Here is an 18,744-nt window from a genome sequence, read left to right as displayed (position 1 = left end):
GTAGCCAGGACAGAGCCAGGCACCCGCTGAGGGAAGGACACCCAACCCGCACCCCACACCCACCCCACAGGGCTCTCCAGGGCCTTGGCAGGCCGCAATGCCATAATTTTGTTCAACCTGAGGAGACCTTGTTGGGGAGCCTCACTTCTGTGGCTCCTGGAGAAGAGCATCTGAAGGCATTTGCCTAATTCAAGGTAGATCAGTAATGGCAGTTACCTTATGTTATCTCCTTTGTTTTAGTAAGGTAAGGTATGTGTGGGAGTTTGGCCTAGCGGTGAGGAGACCTTCCATATACAGCTTCATCCCTTTGTTTCTCAGGTGCCAGTGCCAGCAGCTGAACTCAGGCCTCCTGAACCAGGGCTAAGTGTAACATTTTGTATGTGTTGTATTTCCTGATTTGGTTTCAACATCAGCTATTTTGAAACAGTGAAAAAAAAACCTGAGGCGTGTGACTGAGGCCCAGAGGAAAAGTTTTTCTGTCCTGAGTCAGTCTATTAATATCTGGTGGAATTACTGATGTTTCTCTAAAAGTGAAAGGAATTTTGCTTAAACTTCCAAATTTTCTTAATTTGGATTTGGAAAATGAATGAGACATGGTGAAATTTGAAACATCATCACTTTAATTCTATGTTCTGTGTTGATCAGTGTGAGCAGAAGGTTCATGTCAACATACCTCATCTTGCAGTAAGGTTTTACTGTACTCCAGGTGATGCCTTTCTAAAATGGAAGAGCCATGAAGTTTTGCTAGTGGAGCAGCTGACCTGTTGAAAAAGAACCAATTCTTTATAATATTTTGGAGGCAATATTTTTGATTAAGGATCCAAATTTTTAGAACTAAAATGCTTCTGATCTGCACACTCAATAGTTTATATATCTTTACCATTGCTATGAGGCAAAGCAAAAAAATACTTGATTGCCTTCAGTCTTGTGACTGAGTAGTGATGGAAATTGGAGCATGCTAGATGTTCAGTGCCCACTAAAGTCAAAGTTGTGGTGAAATGCCTCAAAATTCAAAAAATGTGTTTTTAAAACATACTTCTTTTTGCCTTACATGTTCAGTTTTGCACACTGTTTGTTTAATCTAGGCACCTTCTATTTACTTTAAAAATAGCCTTTATATTATGTGTCAGTGCTTTTGAACTCTTGTCTGTCTGAAATTACTGTGGTCCATGTCCCTTTGATTCTTACTTACACTAAGTTAAAGCTAAACCGTATAATGGAGTTTACTTCTTCTAATGCCCTTGGGCTCTTTCCATTCCCTTCCCCAAAAGCTATGTTTTGTTGACTGCACAAGTCTTGACAGCTCAGGTGTGTTTGGTTTTATTACAGAGCTCAAAGCATTCCTCTGATGTTGGGCTAAGCTTCAAGCAGAGGAAATTCTACCTCAGACTGGCAGGGGCAGGAAAGTAGAAATGTCCTATCTATAAAGGCTCCAGGTGGAAGTGTTATTTTTCTCCTTTCTTCCCTTGGCTAATAACTCTATTCCAGGAACTCTTGTGGCAAAGCCTCACAACTTATAAATAGCTTTACTGCGTATGCCTTAACACCGAGGGCTTTCAGCTAGGGAAGACCATGGCAGGAAGATTTAAAATCTCCCTTAACCTTATTCACATGAGAGGCAGTCCGCTGAATAAGTATCAGCATCTGTCATTCTCTCTCTCCTACATCACCTGGAGAATCCCTGAGAATAATCAGAAAATCCCCATGCGTCACTTCTCCAGGGTGCAAGCTGAAATGCCCTCCTGGTAGAAGTGTAGGGTCAGAGGAGGGAGGAGGAAGAATCATTCTAGAGATACAGTTGGTGGGAAACTAAGAAAATTATGGTTATAATCTTAGGGTACACATGGCAATCTGAGAAACCTGTGTGGATAGTGGTTCTCACGATGATATGTAACGTTGTAGTAAAAAGATCAGTTTAAAACAAAATTAAATAATATTGGTTTATAACAAGCATCTACTGATCAACATTTTTTTCACAACAAAGAAGGGAAAAATCACATAGCAATCTTTCAGAATATTTTATCACAAGGAAAAGGGCATGAATTGCAAAGCTTAGCCTCGTGATGTGTAATTTACTGGCATGTGGACCCAGTGGCAGAACACAAGCTCTTTAGCTCAGAATCCTCTATAACACAAGGAGATTACACATCAGAAAAGGACCAACATCAATCAGTAAACTGGGGAAGTGGGGAGGGGGGAGGCTGTGTGCATGTGGAAACTGAGCTAGTCAAATGGGACAGCAGAAAGCAGAAGAAAGCATCTTAAATCTTGTCTCTCTCTAAACTGGCCCTTGTCAATGCCACATACTGAAAAAAAAGAAATCCATTTAAGTATTTTAATATATGTTTCTTACTTATTTGCAGCCTCATGTGCATGAGCTGTGTTACAATGCAAGCACTGCAGGAGCTTAGTCTTTCTTAAAAATTAATTGCAGCTCCAGTATATCCTCAGATTCTGATCTTGCATTTTGTGTTTTAGTTGTCATGACAAATACTCTGGAGGAGAAATCTTAGGTAGCATAAATGAGCATTCATTCCAGATTAAAATGGAATATATAGTTTATATTTTTGCAAGTTTTTGCATGTTTTTTTTTTTGCCACTAAAAATAATATATATCCATACTTACTTCATCTGATACAAGTTATTGGTCCCTCTATGATCAATGTCATGGCAGAAAGCAGCAGCAACCATAGCAAAGGCTTCTAGATCAGTATAGTATTTCTTTATTTTGCCTGTCTGTAAAAGAAAATGGACAACTCTGAATGTGTACCTTCCTGAATTTTCCAGTTGGAATTAATTGAAATTGAATTAATTGAAAGGAAAACTCAATAATGCATGTAAGGTTAGCAACATTACCATCAGCAGGGTAAACATAGTTTGTCCCACATTGAATCCATGTCTCCAGTTGTGGTAAGTGATATCTCGATAACCTTTTCTGACTGTGTACATCCATCTTGTAAGGACCTATAATGAACAAAAGTGATGAACAGAAGACTGTGCTGTTAATTGAAACAAAATGATGGAATTCCTATAAAGTAACTGGAATATACTAGACAATTATTGTACTAATTGCTTTTCATTGAATTAAACATGGAAACAGCAAATTATTCTTCTGTAAATGCATGCTGATTTAATTCTTTCCAGAGCTTACACAATTTCAAGATTACTTTTAAGTCTTTGTGATAAATATGCAAATGTTTAATTAATCATGGAAGATTGTTATCCATACCACTACTATTTTAGTATTGCCTGCTCCTGCATTACAGTATCTACAGTCAACTGTTTTTCTTCTACTTTAAAATAACATGAACAAGACAAAATAAATCAGACCTCTGCTGGGACTTTGAACTTTTCAACAACATTTATCTCAAAGAACAGTCGTATTCCACAAGTTATCAGGCCATGCTCTGTAACAGGAAAGTCACTGAAGCGGAATTCATACAGTTCTAAATCTTTTGGATCAGGTAATTCTTCTTTCTGTTGGGAAAAATAAAACACACAAGAACAAGGTTGGAAAAGCTTTTTTGTTTTCTGACTTCACTGGAAATGTCACCTGAGAACAGTGTGCATGCTATATCTTCAAAGACCTCATGTTTCAGTACAGAGTAATTTGTATTAAATTCTGAAATACAATGGTGATACTGCTGGCTTTCTGCTCAAAGAGGAAAGGTGAAAGTCTTGGCCAGACAGTGTTTATCCTACTCTGAATCTGGTATTTCTTCTACTCTGTCATAACCTGTTGTGACCATCTCAAAATTTCCTTAGTTCAAAAATTGTAGGCCTTTGAATTTCTCCTTCCTGGTGTAAAATCCTATGATTCTCCCACATCTGTCCTGGTCTCAATGCTGCAGTTCACCTTTTTCACAACTAAAATTGTTCTGGTCACGTGCTGTTCTTCCCATTTGGATCTTAGGAATAGTCATATGAATATTGTGACTAAAACCAGCCTGTTTAGAACAAAGTATTTTTTACTTTTACAGTAGAATAAAGTAACATTTTTTTTTTAAATAGCAGAAGGCTTGTGTGCATGCCTGCCTACTCACTGTGTCTTCTCTTGTAGAGACTGTAGGCAAGCAAAGATTCGTGTACCTTTTTTTAACCTCTGGAGTGCTGGTGGATTGTTCTGCTCCAAAACCAGCTCTCAACATTTGTCTGTCTAACCCTGTCTCCTGTGACATTCCTTCTTTGTGACAGTCTATATACACTTAATTGGCAAACCTGTAGTGTTGACTTGGCACACGGAAAGTGGACTGGGAAATCCTACAAGATCAAATGTAAAAATTGACAAATCTTATTTGTGTTCTTGCTCATCTGTTTGCAGCAGGTTCTTGACTGCTTGGCTCTTGAATGATCTTAGTATATTCATAAAGTAAAAATTGCTTCAGTATTTAAATGTATGATGTATATAATATTCATGGTTATTATGGCTTACTTCAAATCCCTTAGAGACATTGACTTTCTAGTCCTGCAGTTGGTGGTGATTCTGTCTGAGTAATTGTCCTAGTAAAAAAATTTACAGCAGTCTGTTCTGAACAGTTCTGACTGCTAATGAAAATGAAGGACCATTACAGAAGTAGTGGGCTAAGTAAGTGCATAATCTTTTCCCCACATACTAAATTTCATTAGAAGCTGTCTGGATGCAATTCAGGTTTTTTTCTGTCTCTGAAGTACAGATATAGTGCTTAGGGCAGCACTTCCTTGTACTGAAGAACCTCTATAAAACTTACATCCTCTGCATTTTAGAATTTATTATAAAAGTTAAGCCTGTATTAAATTTAAATTGCCCATTTTGTACACACTATATAAATTAACGTTGAATAGCCTAACTGATAATAGCAATATTAGTGAACTGTTCTATAATACTTTTAATATGTATATCCCAAAGCCTAGGAAGAACAGTATTATATTTTAAAGTATGTATCCAAATGCAAACAAGAATTAATTCAGGAAAGTCTGATAAAATAGACTATATATCACAATGACTCCCTTCCAGAATGGTGGTCTATAAATCATCTCCATTTTACAGGTAAGGAAAAAAAGATGAGTGAATGTATGCATAAAATTCAACAAATAATGCTGAACATGGATGTCAAGATCCTTCCTTCTCCCTGGGATCTTCCTGTGTACCTGCTGTGATCTCAGGTCAAGGACAAGGAAACCACATGGAGCAGTGGTGGTTTAAGACCCATTACTTTGTGAATCGTCAGATGTAGAAACACCTGCTTTATCCCATTAGCTATCTGGGATTCCAGGTCTTATAATAGGATAAAGCAAAAGCATGTAGCCTTTGCAGTGCAGAAGATGCTAGACCTTTGAATTTGTGACTCCACAGTGTTGAGAGAACTTCTTTAATTGTTTTTTGGAGATGTGGAAATTCATAGCAGTATTATGTTTTTACATTTAGAGTATGTATGATAGTAATCACTTGTTGCTCTACCAAAAGTGAGATTTTATCATGTTTATCTATTAATTATGCAATTTTTCATGTAGCTAAATTAAATTTCCCTCACAAGGTATGTTAAGGTACAAAAGTCAGTGGTGCATGCATATTTAAGGTACTCTGTCGGTGGTTTTTTTGTTTCATCTCTCATAAGCTGTGTCAGCATCTATTTTGTGGAAGCCAGCAAAACCTTAACAGTATTGCATTCTGGCATGTACATGGGCATAACTAAAAATAGTTTGAGATATTTTCCCTATGGCTCTGTCAACATTAGTAGATGTGATGTAATAGAATCATCAAATGAGAAAATGGTTTGTGTCTGAAGGGACCATAAGGATCATCTCGTTCCAATCCCCCTGCATGGGCAGGGACACTTCCCACTAGATCAGGTTGCTTAAAGCACCATCCAACCTGGCCTTGAACACTTCCAGGGATGAGGCAACCACAACTTTCCAGGCCAACCTGTTCTAGTGTCTCACCACCCTCACAATAAATAATTTCTTCTCAATATCTAACCTGAATCTTCCCTCTTCTATTTAAAAGCCATTGCCCCTATAAATAGGTTAAGTGTCTGGTACTGCAGGTCAACATTTTTTGTATGTATTTAACACTTTTTCTTCAGCCTCACTCTGTTTTGATTCATTAACAGTGGGAGTTCATTCAGTATTTTCCTGGAGCACATCTTTGAGGTTTGTTTCAGATAAAGTAGTGCCTATGCTACGAGTCTGCTCCACAAGAAAAAATGAAGTGCACTAAGTGAGCACAAAGTTTTACTCCAAAACGGCACCCGCTTTCTGGATTGAAATACAATCCCAGAAGACTGCACAGTCTGGAAAAGAAAGTAACTCGGTTTTGGTTTAGTAGTAGCAGAATTTTAACCGATTAGGTCAAATGTATTTCGTCACTGTGAAGCCACTGATCACTGTCTTTGGACTCTTCTGCCTGACAAAATGCAGGAACATTAATTTGAAAGTAAGTTAGTAACAGTGGACACTCCTATATATGGTCTCCTACCCAGAATTAAAGTGGCCTTGCATTGATATCTCTTCTTATATTTCAGATATAGGTAGGTACAGCACTGTCCCCATGCATATTTAAAGAAGTTAAACATTTGAAATGTTAATTCACATATTTTTTTCTGTATAACTCTGACTATCCAAATCTGTTGATGTATGTTTGGGACACTGTTTCCCTGTACATAACAGTGGGATCTGCACATAGAAGAACCAAAGAGGCTGGGGATTATTAAATCAACTCCATCTGGTTTGTGGAACTCAATTGGATTAGTCAAGATCTGATATACGCAACTTTTTCTATAATGAGGACACATGACTATCTGATATAAACATGTTGCCAAAATTTTTGGTTTAATAACTTACCAAAATCCTGATCAGATCCTTTTGATCACATTCTTCTATACTATTTACATTTAATTTCTCCTTGTATTTCTGAAAATCAAAATGAGTAAGAAATTAAATTTTGTGTAGCAAATTTCCTACGTTGGTTTTGTGACTGTGGAAAGAAACTCACCAGTATAGATTCAACTTCGGAAGGGGTGGCCTTTGTCTGGTACATAAGCATTTCCTGAGCAATGTCTTTCCTGTTTTCAAGCTTGTTCATTTTGTCATAAGTGTCAGTGTTTAAAACAGACCATCCCAGGAACTGTGTAAGAGACTGGAAGAAAGCCAAACAGAGCGGAGATGGCACTGTAACAATAAACTTTAACTGAAAATCTGGAATTACTTTTCTTAAACTCAGGTTTCTGGTAGTACCCTTTGAAAATTAATGTGTAACTCTAGTTGTTAATTCTGACAGTAAAAGCTTTACCTTCCACCGATAGGTTTTGTTTGCACCAGACAGCTTTTCATTATGTTATTTGTCTCAACCTAGTAATTATGGGCCCGTATTCCCATTTTCTAGACAGCACTTGGAGACTCATGAAGCTCAGGTTAGCTGTGGGGACTTGGATACACTGGGTAGCTTCTTAATCTTGCCCAGGTTTGCAAGTATGCTCTTGCCCAGAGCATCATGAATGCTCTGGGAACTCCCAGGGTCATGATAGCCATTGGCAAGCAGTAAGCCATACCTGCTTACCCACTGCTAGTGCTGACTGTCACTAAAAATCAAATTATTAAAAATTATACCTGACTTCAGTTCACTATTGGAATGCAAATCTTCTCACGAATTTTCAGGTATATAAAGGGAAATAAAATTTCTAATTCTTAAGAAACTATATAGTGAAGAAGATAGAGGTTTGCTTAGATATTCATACAGACTATTTGAGAATTTTTAGACATTTTAGAATTACTTTTTACAATAATATATTTACTAACATCGTATAGCTCTTTAAAACCCCTAATCCTACTAAACTTACTTCAATAATCTGTTCATCATACTCGTCAAAAGGTTTTCCATCTTTCCTATTGTAAAATGTTGCAACTCCCACAATTTCTTCTTTTTTGTTGACAATAGGCAATGATAGGACGTTTTTGATAACCCATCCAGACTCATCCACCGGTCCTTTCTGTAGGAAAGTCAAAGAACAGGAAACATTGTATATTTTGTTGAAAGTAGTAATACAACTATTGATATAGACAATGTAACAGTTATAACAGTGTAACCTCTGTGTCACAAAGAAAACTAATTATTTATGCTACCAACTGAGTTACTAACTGGTGGAAAGCATTAGCAGTTAGCATTTCTGCAATATTTATAATTTTTACCATTACTGGAATTACCTGAAATGTGAAATATTCATCTGCTGGTGCATTCATCATGTTACAAATCTGCAACATAAAATAATACATCTTTTAATTGGAATATAAGTTGTACCAAGACTTGTCCTGTGATTTTGAAAAGGCATTTTGAAAAGGTTTATTTTCTAAGCTAACAGCAGTGAGCACCCTATTTAGCTGCAGAAATTAAAACTGTTCCTAGTAAGTTACATGTTGTTATTCTAACAGATGTCATTCTGGAGTGACTGTCTGGGAGGGAGTCCCTTGTATATGATGTCTTGCAGTGCATTAAGCATAATGGTTCAGCAAATTACTTCTAGTTTAAATTGTCAAGGGGGGCTATTTAGGGGCCTGTCTTTACTGCTCTTAAAAAATTACTAATAATTGTCATACAGTACGGCAACCTCAAATTACATATATTGGCTACTTGGAAAGGGGTAAGAAAATGAGAAAAAGTTAAAACTGGGTATGTGATGATTTTCCTCCTCTGGCATTTTGTAGTGAGGCATAGTTAGTGCACCTGGAAAGTGACATCAGACACAGACTTTATTCCTCTGATGTCATCACAATCAGAGGGAAATTTTCCTGATATTTGACCATTTGCGCTGAGGACTTGTCTCCATCCAGGCTACTGATTCACATGATTTCACTGGGAACCAGTGACACTGGAAGCAGCATGGTATTTTTGTAGAGGTTTTTGGGTGTGGAGATGTTTGGTGTTGTTTTTTGTTTGGTGTTTGTTTTTTGTTGTTGTTGTTCAATCAGAACTGCATAAACTGAAATGTTAAGTTTTTACTTTTGCTCTGAACTTACAAATCCATTTTCAGCAACATATGTTGGCAATCCGCTGGCAAGACACCAGTGATCTGCTGGAGGTGACCTTTAGAAAGAGAATGATATTAAGTTACTTCTGCAATACAGATAATGTTGGTTTTATATCTCAGCAATATACCCAGTTAGCACAAATTTGCAGGCTGCAAGTGAATACTCACGGAATGACTTTGATTTCTTCTTGTCCATGTAAAATATAGTCAATGATCTTATAAAAGTTGACTTCCTAAATAGAAAGATAAAAGCATGTAGATGACCTGTACAATCTCAATGTGAAAAGTAGGATTCATAAAGAGAAAACATAATACACTCACTCGTCCATCAGGTGTCTTGGGGCCTTTGTAAGGCTCTGCCTCCCCAAGCCGGATTGGCCACTCATCATAGAACTCCTAAGAAAATGACACACCAGGTTTGGAAAAAGTTAAAAAAATTAAAAAATAAAAAAGTTCTGTGTTCTTAGATGATATCTGTGCTAGAAATTTCATTTTTCTTTCTCCGTAGCTGTGCTATGGTCACATTTCAGACAGTATTAAGAAAACATTCTTAAATGTATCCCAGGCAGGAAATGTTTGCCAGTGAATTCCAGGCTAATCTGAAGCTTATCTCTGGATGGTTGGACACCTTAACTATGGTTTTAGAAGGCAGGTATTTTGAAAGCAATACTATGTCCTGCACTTCTCTATTTTTCCCATTCTCATTTGGAATTATTACTATAAAAAATTATTTCCCAGTTAGCCTTTATGTTTATTGTGGTGGTATCCTTTGTCATGCTTATATTTTGCATATAGTTTTTGTAACACAAATGTTATATAAATTTTCCCAAAGGTCTAGAAAGCATGGTAGCTTTGTGTCTTGGAGACACCTGCCCTAGACATATGCGGAACAAATTAATTAGAAGAACGGATGTTAGAACTTAAAGTTTGGAGTAGTATCTCTAGCAAGGAGGCAAAATGATTGTTACCTTCTCTTTTGTCATGTCCAGCAGACCAACAGAATATCTTTCACAATTCAAATACATTCGAATAGTATACAGAGCTTTGTGAAACTGCCGTTCTATATCTGTTAATTCTTCAAATACTTTGTTGGCAGACCACAGAAGCATCTATTCAAAATGAAAGAGAAAGAGTTCACAATGTGAAATGTTCACAACAGGAAGAAAACATAAACGTAAGAATCCTAAGGATTCCAAAATAAAATGATACTGTGCATTACAGTTATAAAATAAAATTAATAGATGCTATCCTTCAATAAGCTTGCAAGAATATAAAACAGTGGGAATAATAATGGTTTCACACAAATCCCCAAGTATTATAATTAAAAAAAATCTTTCTATACCTGACTTCTTCGGGATTCAATATTGTAGAGATAGGATGTATGTTGACTTTTTAGAATAAGAGATAGAAAATTGCTGTACTTTTTAAAGACCTAAAAGTGACAGAGAGCAAAAATAAGACAGAAGTATCAAATCCAGATTCTCTCAAGCTACTTGTTAATCTAACGACTGAACCGGTGTGTGATATTTGAGGTTATTACCTCCTCATCCTCTTTTGAGAACTCAGTGGCATTTATTTTGTTGAGTGCCATCACAACAGCAAGCACCTCTTTGCCCTGCACAATTGGGTTTGCCATCATATTGATTGTTGTAAAACCAGTTTTTTTGTCCAGAAAGTCAGAAAAATGGTTGTTCTGAAAGAAAAAAAAGCACAAGTTAAATGTGTAACAGTTAGTTATCAGTCCAAGAGCAAATGATAATTTAATTTGATAATGTATGTTTGTAATGCTATAAGCATAGTTACATAGTGCAGTAGGTTCATACTTGCAAAAGCCCATCATCATTATTTAATCCAATCTTGCAGAGTTATACATACAGGCTTAACTTAGGCATTGGTTACAAATATAGCTTCTGAAAACAAGTCCTGTGCAGTGTTTTATTAGAATGATGAGGAATCTAAGGAGTTAAAAATATGGAAAAATCTAGAATAAAGGAGACAGTAATATGATTTTGTTGCTGCCTGGGACTCTAATACATACAGCGTGCCTGCAGAAGAATTACTTCATAGCTATGATAGTATTTATTATTATTTAATTATCTTTGAGCTAAAATTCATGGTACTGTCCCATCACACAATGTTTAAAACTACCATCTTTCCTGAATGTATATGGCTAAAAATTCTTCTGTCAGAGGCACCTCCAGTGGGTATGCATCTGGCTGAGCTGTTTCTTACTCCTCACTGTGTGACAGGTTCCCATTCGTGCTGCTCCCAGCCCAACGTGCTGCTCTGGTGAATGAGAGTGCAGAACCACGGATCAGGACACAAAGCTGCTTTTGTCGGTTGTATGATCCTGTGACTAATAGGTGAGCCACAATTAACTGTCCCACCAATTTGTCCCTGAAATCAAGTCCTGAGGAGGGTTTAGTAAAAGTTATTGTTTTCCTTTTTTAATGTAAAAAGTACTGGATACCCTGTTCATGTTTCAATGAAAACTTTCATTTCCTCATATCAAAGAAATTCTTGGTGTTTTCTTTGAAATATTCTAGTCTTCTCTTCAGTATGTAAAAGGGATTTGAAATTTGTCAGGGAAGTCTGTTTGCCAAGGGTTGTTGTGTTTTGTGATGTACTTAGGATAATACATCTAAATGAGCTGAGTTACAAGTTTGGGGATTGATGTCTGTCAATAGGTGCATACTGAGAAGTGACCTGGTTCTACTAAGCAGCTAAAATATCCAGACATTGTCTTCACTCAGCCTTTTCCATCCCTGTGTATCTGCCACTTCTAACAAGTCAGTGCTCAGTCTTCTTCATGGAGATGAGCACTCAAGTCCTGGTCTAAAGTCAATGACAGATTCTCCTTGAATTTCTTTAACAGGTCTGCTTCTCTTTTCTCAAGGTGATGAGCAGTTGGTTCTAAATGAGAATGTCAAGAGACGATGAGCAGCTTGGTAAGCAGGGAAGGTCATCCCACATAGATAGGAATGGCAGCCTGCTAGAAGTTAGTCCTGTTTTAAGGACATTCAGCTGGAAATAAGATTCCCAAACCTTACCAATTCCCTGCTTTTAGCAAATACTTGTGAACCCCCTTATAAAGTGACTGACTTGTTACTGCATGTCTATCCAATAAGGTCATGCTATTACTGCAAGATCTTCATGGTGGATCTCAAAGTCTGTTCCTTGCTGGTGGGCTGGAGAATGCTGGAGGATGCCACATAATGGAAAATCTGATTTCATAAATTATACACAAAAGTACTCAAACAAACAAACAATTTCCTAGGTTGTAAAATAAAGCATGAGAAAGCTAGGAAAACCCCAAATTAAAATTGTCTGCTATTTAGATCTTTCCTCTTAATTTCTTTTCTCCCCCATATTCTAGCAATTGGTTTTGGTATATGTTGAGTTTATAGCATCTACAACCTTGGGGAGATAGATTGGATTTCATTGTATGTTCAAAAAGTTAATTGTTTGGGGTTTGTTCCTTCAGTTCTTCACAGACTTTAGACAGCCCATTTTTTACATCTGCATTTTACCTTTCCTTCTAGTACTGCTTTTCTGTGAAAACAGCTCTGAAGTGTCTTTTTTATATTTACTGACTAGTCTCCCTTACAGAAAACTGTCTTAAGCAAAGTCTGTGTCACATCAGTAAACCATTTTGAGAAAAATGTAACAAATTATTTCTCTTTGGTTCAATGTATCAGGCTGTGTTCCTGGAAAACGTAGCCAGTTCAGAGATATTTTATGTTCTCTGCATTGCGTTGCCTGCTGCCACAACCTTTCTAAGTTTGGATGCATTTGGGGGCTTCAGTAACAATTTGTGAATCTCTGTTTATTCATTCAAAATGAAGGAAATCAGATAGAGAATTTGGCCCTGATTTGTATTCTCTGTACCTCACCAAAAGCATCCAGCATAATGGTGAGGCCCAAGTTCCTGTGTTTAGAGTGCTGTGTGCTGCTAGGAGGAAATAAACAAAAATTGCACACAATCCTGGATTTCTGAATGCTTATGAGGGAGCTGTATACACGAAGTAAGCAGAATCAGCAGGACAGAACTGCCAAGTCTTAATTGTTTCAGTAAGTCCAGACTGAAGGTAGAAACAGTGCTGTTCAGAAGAAGTACTTTGGTCATACATTTTTTGCAAAGTATAGGAAAATTTTAAAGGGTGCAACTCTGTGTTGATATACAAAATAACAACAAGCTATCCTGAGCTGTTCCTAGCTAGTGCAATTCAGGAAGATATAAATACCAAGTGACATATTGGCAGCAGTCCCACAGCATATACAAAGACTTCTATCATACATGATTTCCATATAAAAGCAAAAATTTGTGCTCAGATTTAGGCTTTTCATTATTAAATATTTTGCACATAAGTGCTAGTAGTTTTGAAGCCCTTCTTTCGAATCAAGGTCTTAAAATATTTCCTCTTGAAAACGTAAGTTCCTTTTAGTTTCAAAGAAAATAAATTTTTACAGTGTCTGGAAAATCATGTACATAGACAAATAGACCAGAAATGTGCTTTGCAGTACCAGAAGATACCAGAAGAGTATCTTGTTGCTCCCATGGGTATATGAATGTGGACACTTAGTCTATTTGAGTCTGATATCATAAGTCAAACCATCTCTTAGACAACTGCTGTTGTTCAGTTCAGTTAGTTAAATCATTCAGTTCTTAGTTAAATCATAGGATGGGCTTTTTTAAAACAATGAGTGAAAGGTGATCTGTTGATAACTCTGTAACTTTAGTACCTTTGCAAACATTTTCTTCTAGCTCTGTTTAAAGCTAAGATACCAAGGCATTTCCTGTACAATGATCAGTTCTGTAGATACATCTTGAGATGTTCAACATGTCCTGGACTTGCACTAAGCTTGCACCAGCATACGGGAGTGGAAAATCAGGACACCTCTGTTAATCTTTCTGTTTTAGGTGATAGAAGGTAACTGGAGAAGGGTTTAGCAGGCTACTATAGATCTAGCCTATGCAGTTTAAATTAGTAGCTGATTCATGTTTCTTCATTGTCTAAACCATGACACCAATTTTATCTCATTGTAACTTACCAACACGAGATGTTATTATTATTATAAGCCTCTTGCTAGTGAAGCAGCAATGAAATGCTCTAAGTTTAGATCATTTGGCCTCATCTTTTCAATACCTTAAAGTTTTGTAAGCCTAATTGCATTTAGTTGTATGATTGTACCTCTGTGAAAGGGAAAAATAATGCCATTCTTTCTAACAATACTTCTCTTCCTCACATGGCAGTTACAAATCATCTTGCTTACTGAGACCATACCACATGTGATTCTGAATTGTGAGTAATATTTGTAATAAACTAAAATAAATGTGAGAAAAATACACTTCCCTGGCAACCAGACATTTAGAGAAAAAAGTTTATCTTAAAAGACTACATGGGCAGATAATACTTTACAATTATGTGGTTTGCTTTTTGTTGGGTTTTTTTGGGGGAAAAAGAATTATTACATTACTGTTTCTGAAGTTCTTATTGATAGACTGCCCAGAAGGAACCATCTTGTATCTCTCATTTCATGGCTCTCCCTGCACATCCCACTGCCTTTAGAAGTGGTATGTTCTTCTGGGGTTTCTTTAACTAGTTTTTAAAGACCTTGCTTTTTTCATGATGTTTTGTTGTTTGTTTGTTTGTTTTTTTTTTTTTATTGTCTGTTTTTTGATATCTCTCAATTCTTTAAGCTAACTATGAAAAAGAGCTCTGCAAAGATTTCTAAACCTTTACAGGCTTTATTCTATGCCAAGCTTAAAAGATGATGGAGACCATAATTCTAGTGTATATTAACCCATCCTACTGTATTTAATAAAGGCAGTATATCTCCCAATTCATAATATTATATTAGGATTTGCTACACTTTCTCAGCCTTGAGCATTTCTGATTGGAATAATGACAAAAGTGAGACAAAATGCCAAGTGAGTTTGACACTATTGGAAATTCCAGTCAAAGTCTGTAGTGTTCATTTAATATTTGTTGAATCTAAACTTCATCAGAAAGTGCAAAAAGCTATTGTAAGTAATGAGATAGTGTAACCCTTGTTAATTTGATTTTCATTACACATGCAGAAGTATGTACAGAGAAATGAAAAAGCAATTAAGAATGAAAGATTAAGGGAACAAGCATCCCTCTTTACTGCTCAGCTAGTCAAGGTGAAGATTCACTGCTCTGGTTGATCTGAAGTAATAGAAATTGCAGCTCAAAGTTGTTGGTACCAAGGCTTCTCACATCTACTTGCTTGTTCCTGATTGCTTTCAATTTGGCACACCATCATCATCTTCATAAAAAATTTGGGTTGAATTGTTAGGAAATGAGACTTTCCCATAAGCATTTGCTTCCTTGACTGGAGGTCTTGCTAGGAAGCATGATGTTTTGTCCTTGTCCCACAGATGAAATTTACACCTTCACTCTCTTCCTTCATGTGTCAACTTTGAGTGACATGTCCTTATCTGCTGTGCATCCTACCTCTGCATTTTGAGTTTGCCAAAGTGCAAGATCACATTGTGAGGGGAATAGCAGAATGTGAGTTAAGAACTGAGACATCTCTTTAACAAGTGGCTGCCTTGTTACCAGCTTCACCACAAATTGACTTCATTCTTTCCATTTTCAGGGAAACCAGTTGTGCCATTGACCACGACTCTCATTCCTGTACTTTCCCATAGCTTCATATTTTTGGCATGGATGTTCCTGATCCCAGCAATGTCTTCTTGCCATAGGAGAGAGTCTAAGATGAAAACCTGGTCCCAGGACTGTGTGTTACCAGAGCAACTGCTTATACATAGCAGCTGGGCAAATGTTTAGTATCCAGGTCTCCTCACTGCTACACAGGAGTGTGAACCACTGAGCTGCAAAGCTTTACTTCCCTTTGCTGTTTGCTCTTCAGGCAATCTTTATTTTACAATTTGTTGTACCCTCAAGAAAAAGGGATGGAGTGTCTCTTCTTCCTCATTTTACAGGTTTTGCTAGCCTGGAGAACCAGCAGAACCAGCACCTTCCCATGAATCTGAAACTCCTGTCATCACAGACAGGCTTGGAATTAAAGTCTCTCCTACTCTTGCATTAAAGACAAGTAGAGCTCCAAGAAAAAAAAAAAAAAAAAAAAAAAAAAAGACTCATGCAAACTGAAGCTGACTGTCTACAAAGGTAAGATGCAAGTGGTTGCAACTTGAGGATGTAATTGATAATTGTTGTTTTGTATCTTATGTTTCCAGTGGTTAAATTACATGACACAACAGTCACTTCTTTGGCTGCTTAATCTGAGGTGGTAGCACCAGAATCTCTCCACACACTGTTGTTTCTTCACTTCCCTGAAGGTTGTGGATTCCAGTGCAGGACCTCTAAAAATGAGGTCGTGGTTTTTTCAGTTTCAGAACATTTGAGTTCCTTTATGGATCTAATCCAAAAGCCTTCACTTCTTTTGAAGAATTTTTTACACTGTTTATATTATTTCATACTCTACTATAACCAGGAATATTATCTCTTGAGTTTCCAATCCTCATTAAAACATTTATCTTCCAGTATCTCTGAATGAAAAGGACTAATGCAATAATTTAAATACATGATGGAATAAAGGAAATATATATAGTCTTTATTATTGATTCTTACAGGCTCAGAGTGTGAGATTTTGGTTCCCCAGAAGACCTTGTTCCTTGGTTAACTGTTTTGTAGTTCTTAGTTTCATTTCGAAATAATGCCTTAGTAAAAGATGTAAGGTACTTGTACTCTTCTTTATCGTGTTACCCACCTTATCAGTTAACATTTAAATACTAATGGACATATCTATTATTTTACTTTGTAATGTTTCATTCATATGCTTCGCCAGACCTGGGAATAATGGGAGGCAAGGTATTAAGGTAGTGGTCCTGCCTGGCCAGCTATTTCTCACTGCTTTTAAATCCTGGATTAAACACTATTAGCTCTTGCAGTCAACAGGTCCATAATCTTGCTGGGGGGAGACTGTTCTGCCTAGTAAGTTAATTACGGAAGATCTGTATCTTTTCCTTTGCTTTTCTTTTCTGAAGCATTAGTCAGGATGAGGAGCTTCTGCACGTTTATTGGTACCTTTCCAGGTTGCAGAAGGAGATAATCCCTGAAGAACTGGCTACCAGGCATTTAAAATGGAGTCTTAAATTTTTTTCAGTGATTTATTCATGTTATAATCTTTCATTACATTCACTCTTGTTATAATGAGGTGGTGACTGAAGCATTAAAATGTCTCACTGTGGGTTTGTCAATGCTGTCTTGTGCTTAAGACTTAAAAAAGCGCTGCTAGTTTGGATATGGATTATGTCAACAATAGACAGTGGTTAAACATGACATCTTTAAAGTACTGTAGCCATCTAGAATTATTCATTGTGCATTTTGTATTTTGATTGGACAGTAGGAGCTAAACTCCTCCCTGGGTGAGATCTGCTTGTCATTTTTTGCACTGCATTTGGGTAGCAAAAAAATCTAGTTTGATTGACGTGCATGCAGAGTGATCTGAAAAATAATTATCCTTTTAGAAATATGATAAAAGTTTCAGTGGCAGCCTATGTCTGCTGCCATGGAGTAAGTATATTCCTTAAAAGTTGATGACTAAGACTGCAGATCTGTGTTCCTTCAGGAGATAAAGATTCTGGTGACATTTTTTGAAGATTTGCCTATGTAGGGAGCATGGATTTAGACACTTGATTTTTTTTACAAATAGAGTGGGAATGGTGAAAATTTTGAGATATACAGTGTTGGTTTTAAATAACAAATCCTGGTCCCAGAGAAGTCTTTGGGTGTTTTGCAATTAACTTATAAAATGTCAGCATTTTGATGACCCTTAGTTACCAAATGTGAACGAATGGCACCATAGTTTAAGTGCATTTTTCAGTCTGGGTCTAATGGCATGGTAATGCTGAGACAATAAATGGGTTCCTGAGTAAAGGTTATCTTAGAATGATTGAATAATAGCTGGATAGATACTTAGCCAACATTAATTGATTTATGTCTCCAAATGTATACCTTGCAGGATTAGATGAACAGAACCGTTCTCATATTAAATTATATTCAAACTACATTTGTGACAAAATTTAGAACAAATCCTACTGCAAACACATAAATATTTGGGCAGCACTGCTCTGGGGCACCTCTCACATAACAGTATTAAGGAGCAGTGCAGTGTCTGATAGAACCCACATCTTTCATGATCCTCCTGATCTTTTCTCATGTAATCAGCCTAATGAATTTAGAAGGATTATCCTCCAATCTCCCCATGTGGTGGTAAAAGGCAGTAAGTCAGATGCTTCTTGTCAGAACAACAGCCATTGAAGAAAGCATCTGAGTGGTCAGTTAAAAATCAACGCATTTGTTTTCTCAACTCAGTATTTTTTATTACATCTGACGTAGTTTAATATATATTGAAACATCCTTTTCACATACATATAAATTTTTATTTGTTTCTGAGATTTAAAAGTAGCCCTTTATTTCTTTATGCCTGTCAACTTTTACCTTTATAAAATACACCACTTCTTGTTTATCCCCTGGAAAACAGATAATAGCATTGTGTAAAGACTTTTATTCTTTACAGTGAGTTTAGGAAACTGCAGTGGCTTCCATCTTGGAAATGGACCAGAATTTTAAACTGACTGGATAGAAAATACTGAGGAGTACTGAGACTATCATCTTGTATCATTATCTTAGAATCATTTGAATATGCTGAGCTTTTCCACAGAAGACTAAAAAGTGGTAAAGATGTCTCCATT

The 18,744-nt window shown here is 36.7% G+C and overlaps 1 protein-coding gene across 2 annotated transcripts in view; it reads right to left on the bottom strand.

Moving 5' to 3' along the window:
* PDE6C (phosphodiesterase 6C) overlaps positions 1 to 18,744 on the bottom strand; it is a 29,568-nt gene that overhangs the window by 9,392 nt on the left and 1,432 nt on the right. For both annotated transcript variants that reach the window (XM_071748688.1, XM_071748687.1), the window contains exons 2-15: positions 10,540 to 10,692; positions 10,342 to 10,431; positions 9,968 to 10,108; positions 9,321 to 9,395; positions 9,168 to 9,232; positions 8,989 to 9,055; positions 8,179 to 8,226; positions 7,815 to 7,964; positions 6,971 to 7,114; positions 6,820 to 6,888; positions 3,331 to 3,477; positions 2,857 to 2,964; positions 2,627 to 2,736; positions 674 to 761 (exon numbers count right to left, since the gene is read on the bottom strand). In XM_071748688.1, coding sequence (XP_071604789.1) covers positions 674 to 761; positions 2,627 to 2,736; positions 2,857 to 2,964; positions 3,331 to 3,477; positions 6,820 to 6,888; positions 6,971 to 7,114; positions 7,815 to 7,964; positions 8,179 to 8,226; positions 8,989 to 9,055; positions 9,168 to 9,232; positions 9,321 to 9,395; positions 9,968 to 10,108; positions 10,342 to 10,431; positions 10,540 to 10,692 — 1,455 coding nt within the window. The remainder of the gene's footprint in view (positions 1 to 673; positions 762 to 2,626; positions 2,737 to 2,856; positions 2,965 to 3,330; positions 3,478 to 6,819; positions 6,889 to 6,970; positions 7,115 to 7,814; positions 7,965 to 8,178; positions 8,227 to 8,988; positions 9,056 to 9,167; positions 9,233 to 9,320; positions 9,396 to 9,967; positions 10,109 to 10,341; positions 10,432 to 10,539; positions 10,693 to 18,744) is intronic.

Source organism: Heliangelus exortis, chromosome 7 (assembly GCF_036169615.1).
Source record: "Heliangelus exortis chromosome 7, bHelExo1.hap1, whole genome shotgun sequence".
Classification (NCBI taxonomy): domain Eukaryota; kingdom Metazoa; phylum Chordata; class Aves; order Apodiformes; family Trochilidae; genus Heliangelus; species Heliangelus exortis.
This window is presented reverse-complemented; position numbering and strand designations above follow the sequence as displayed.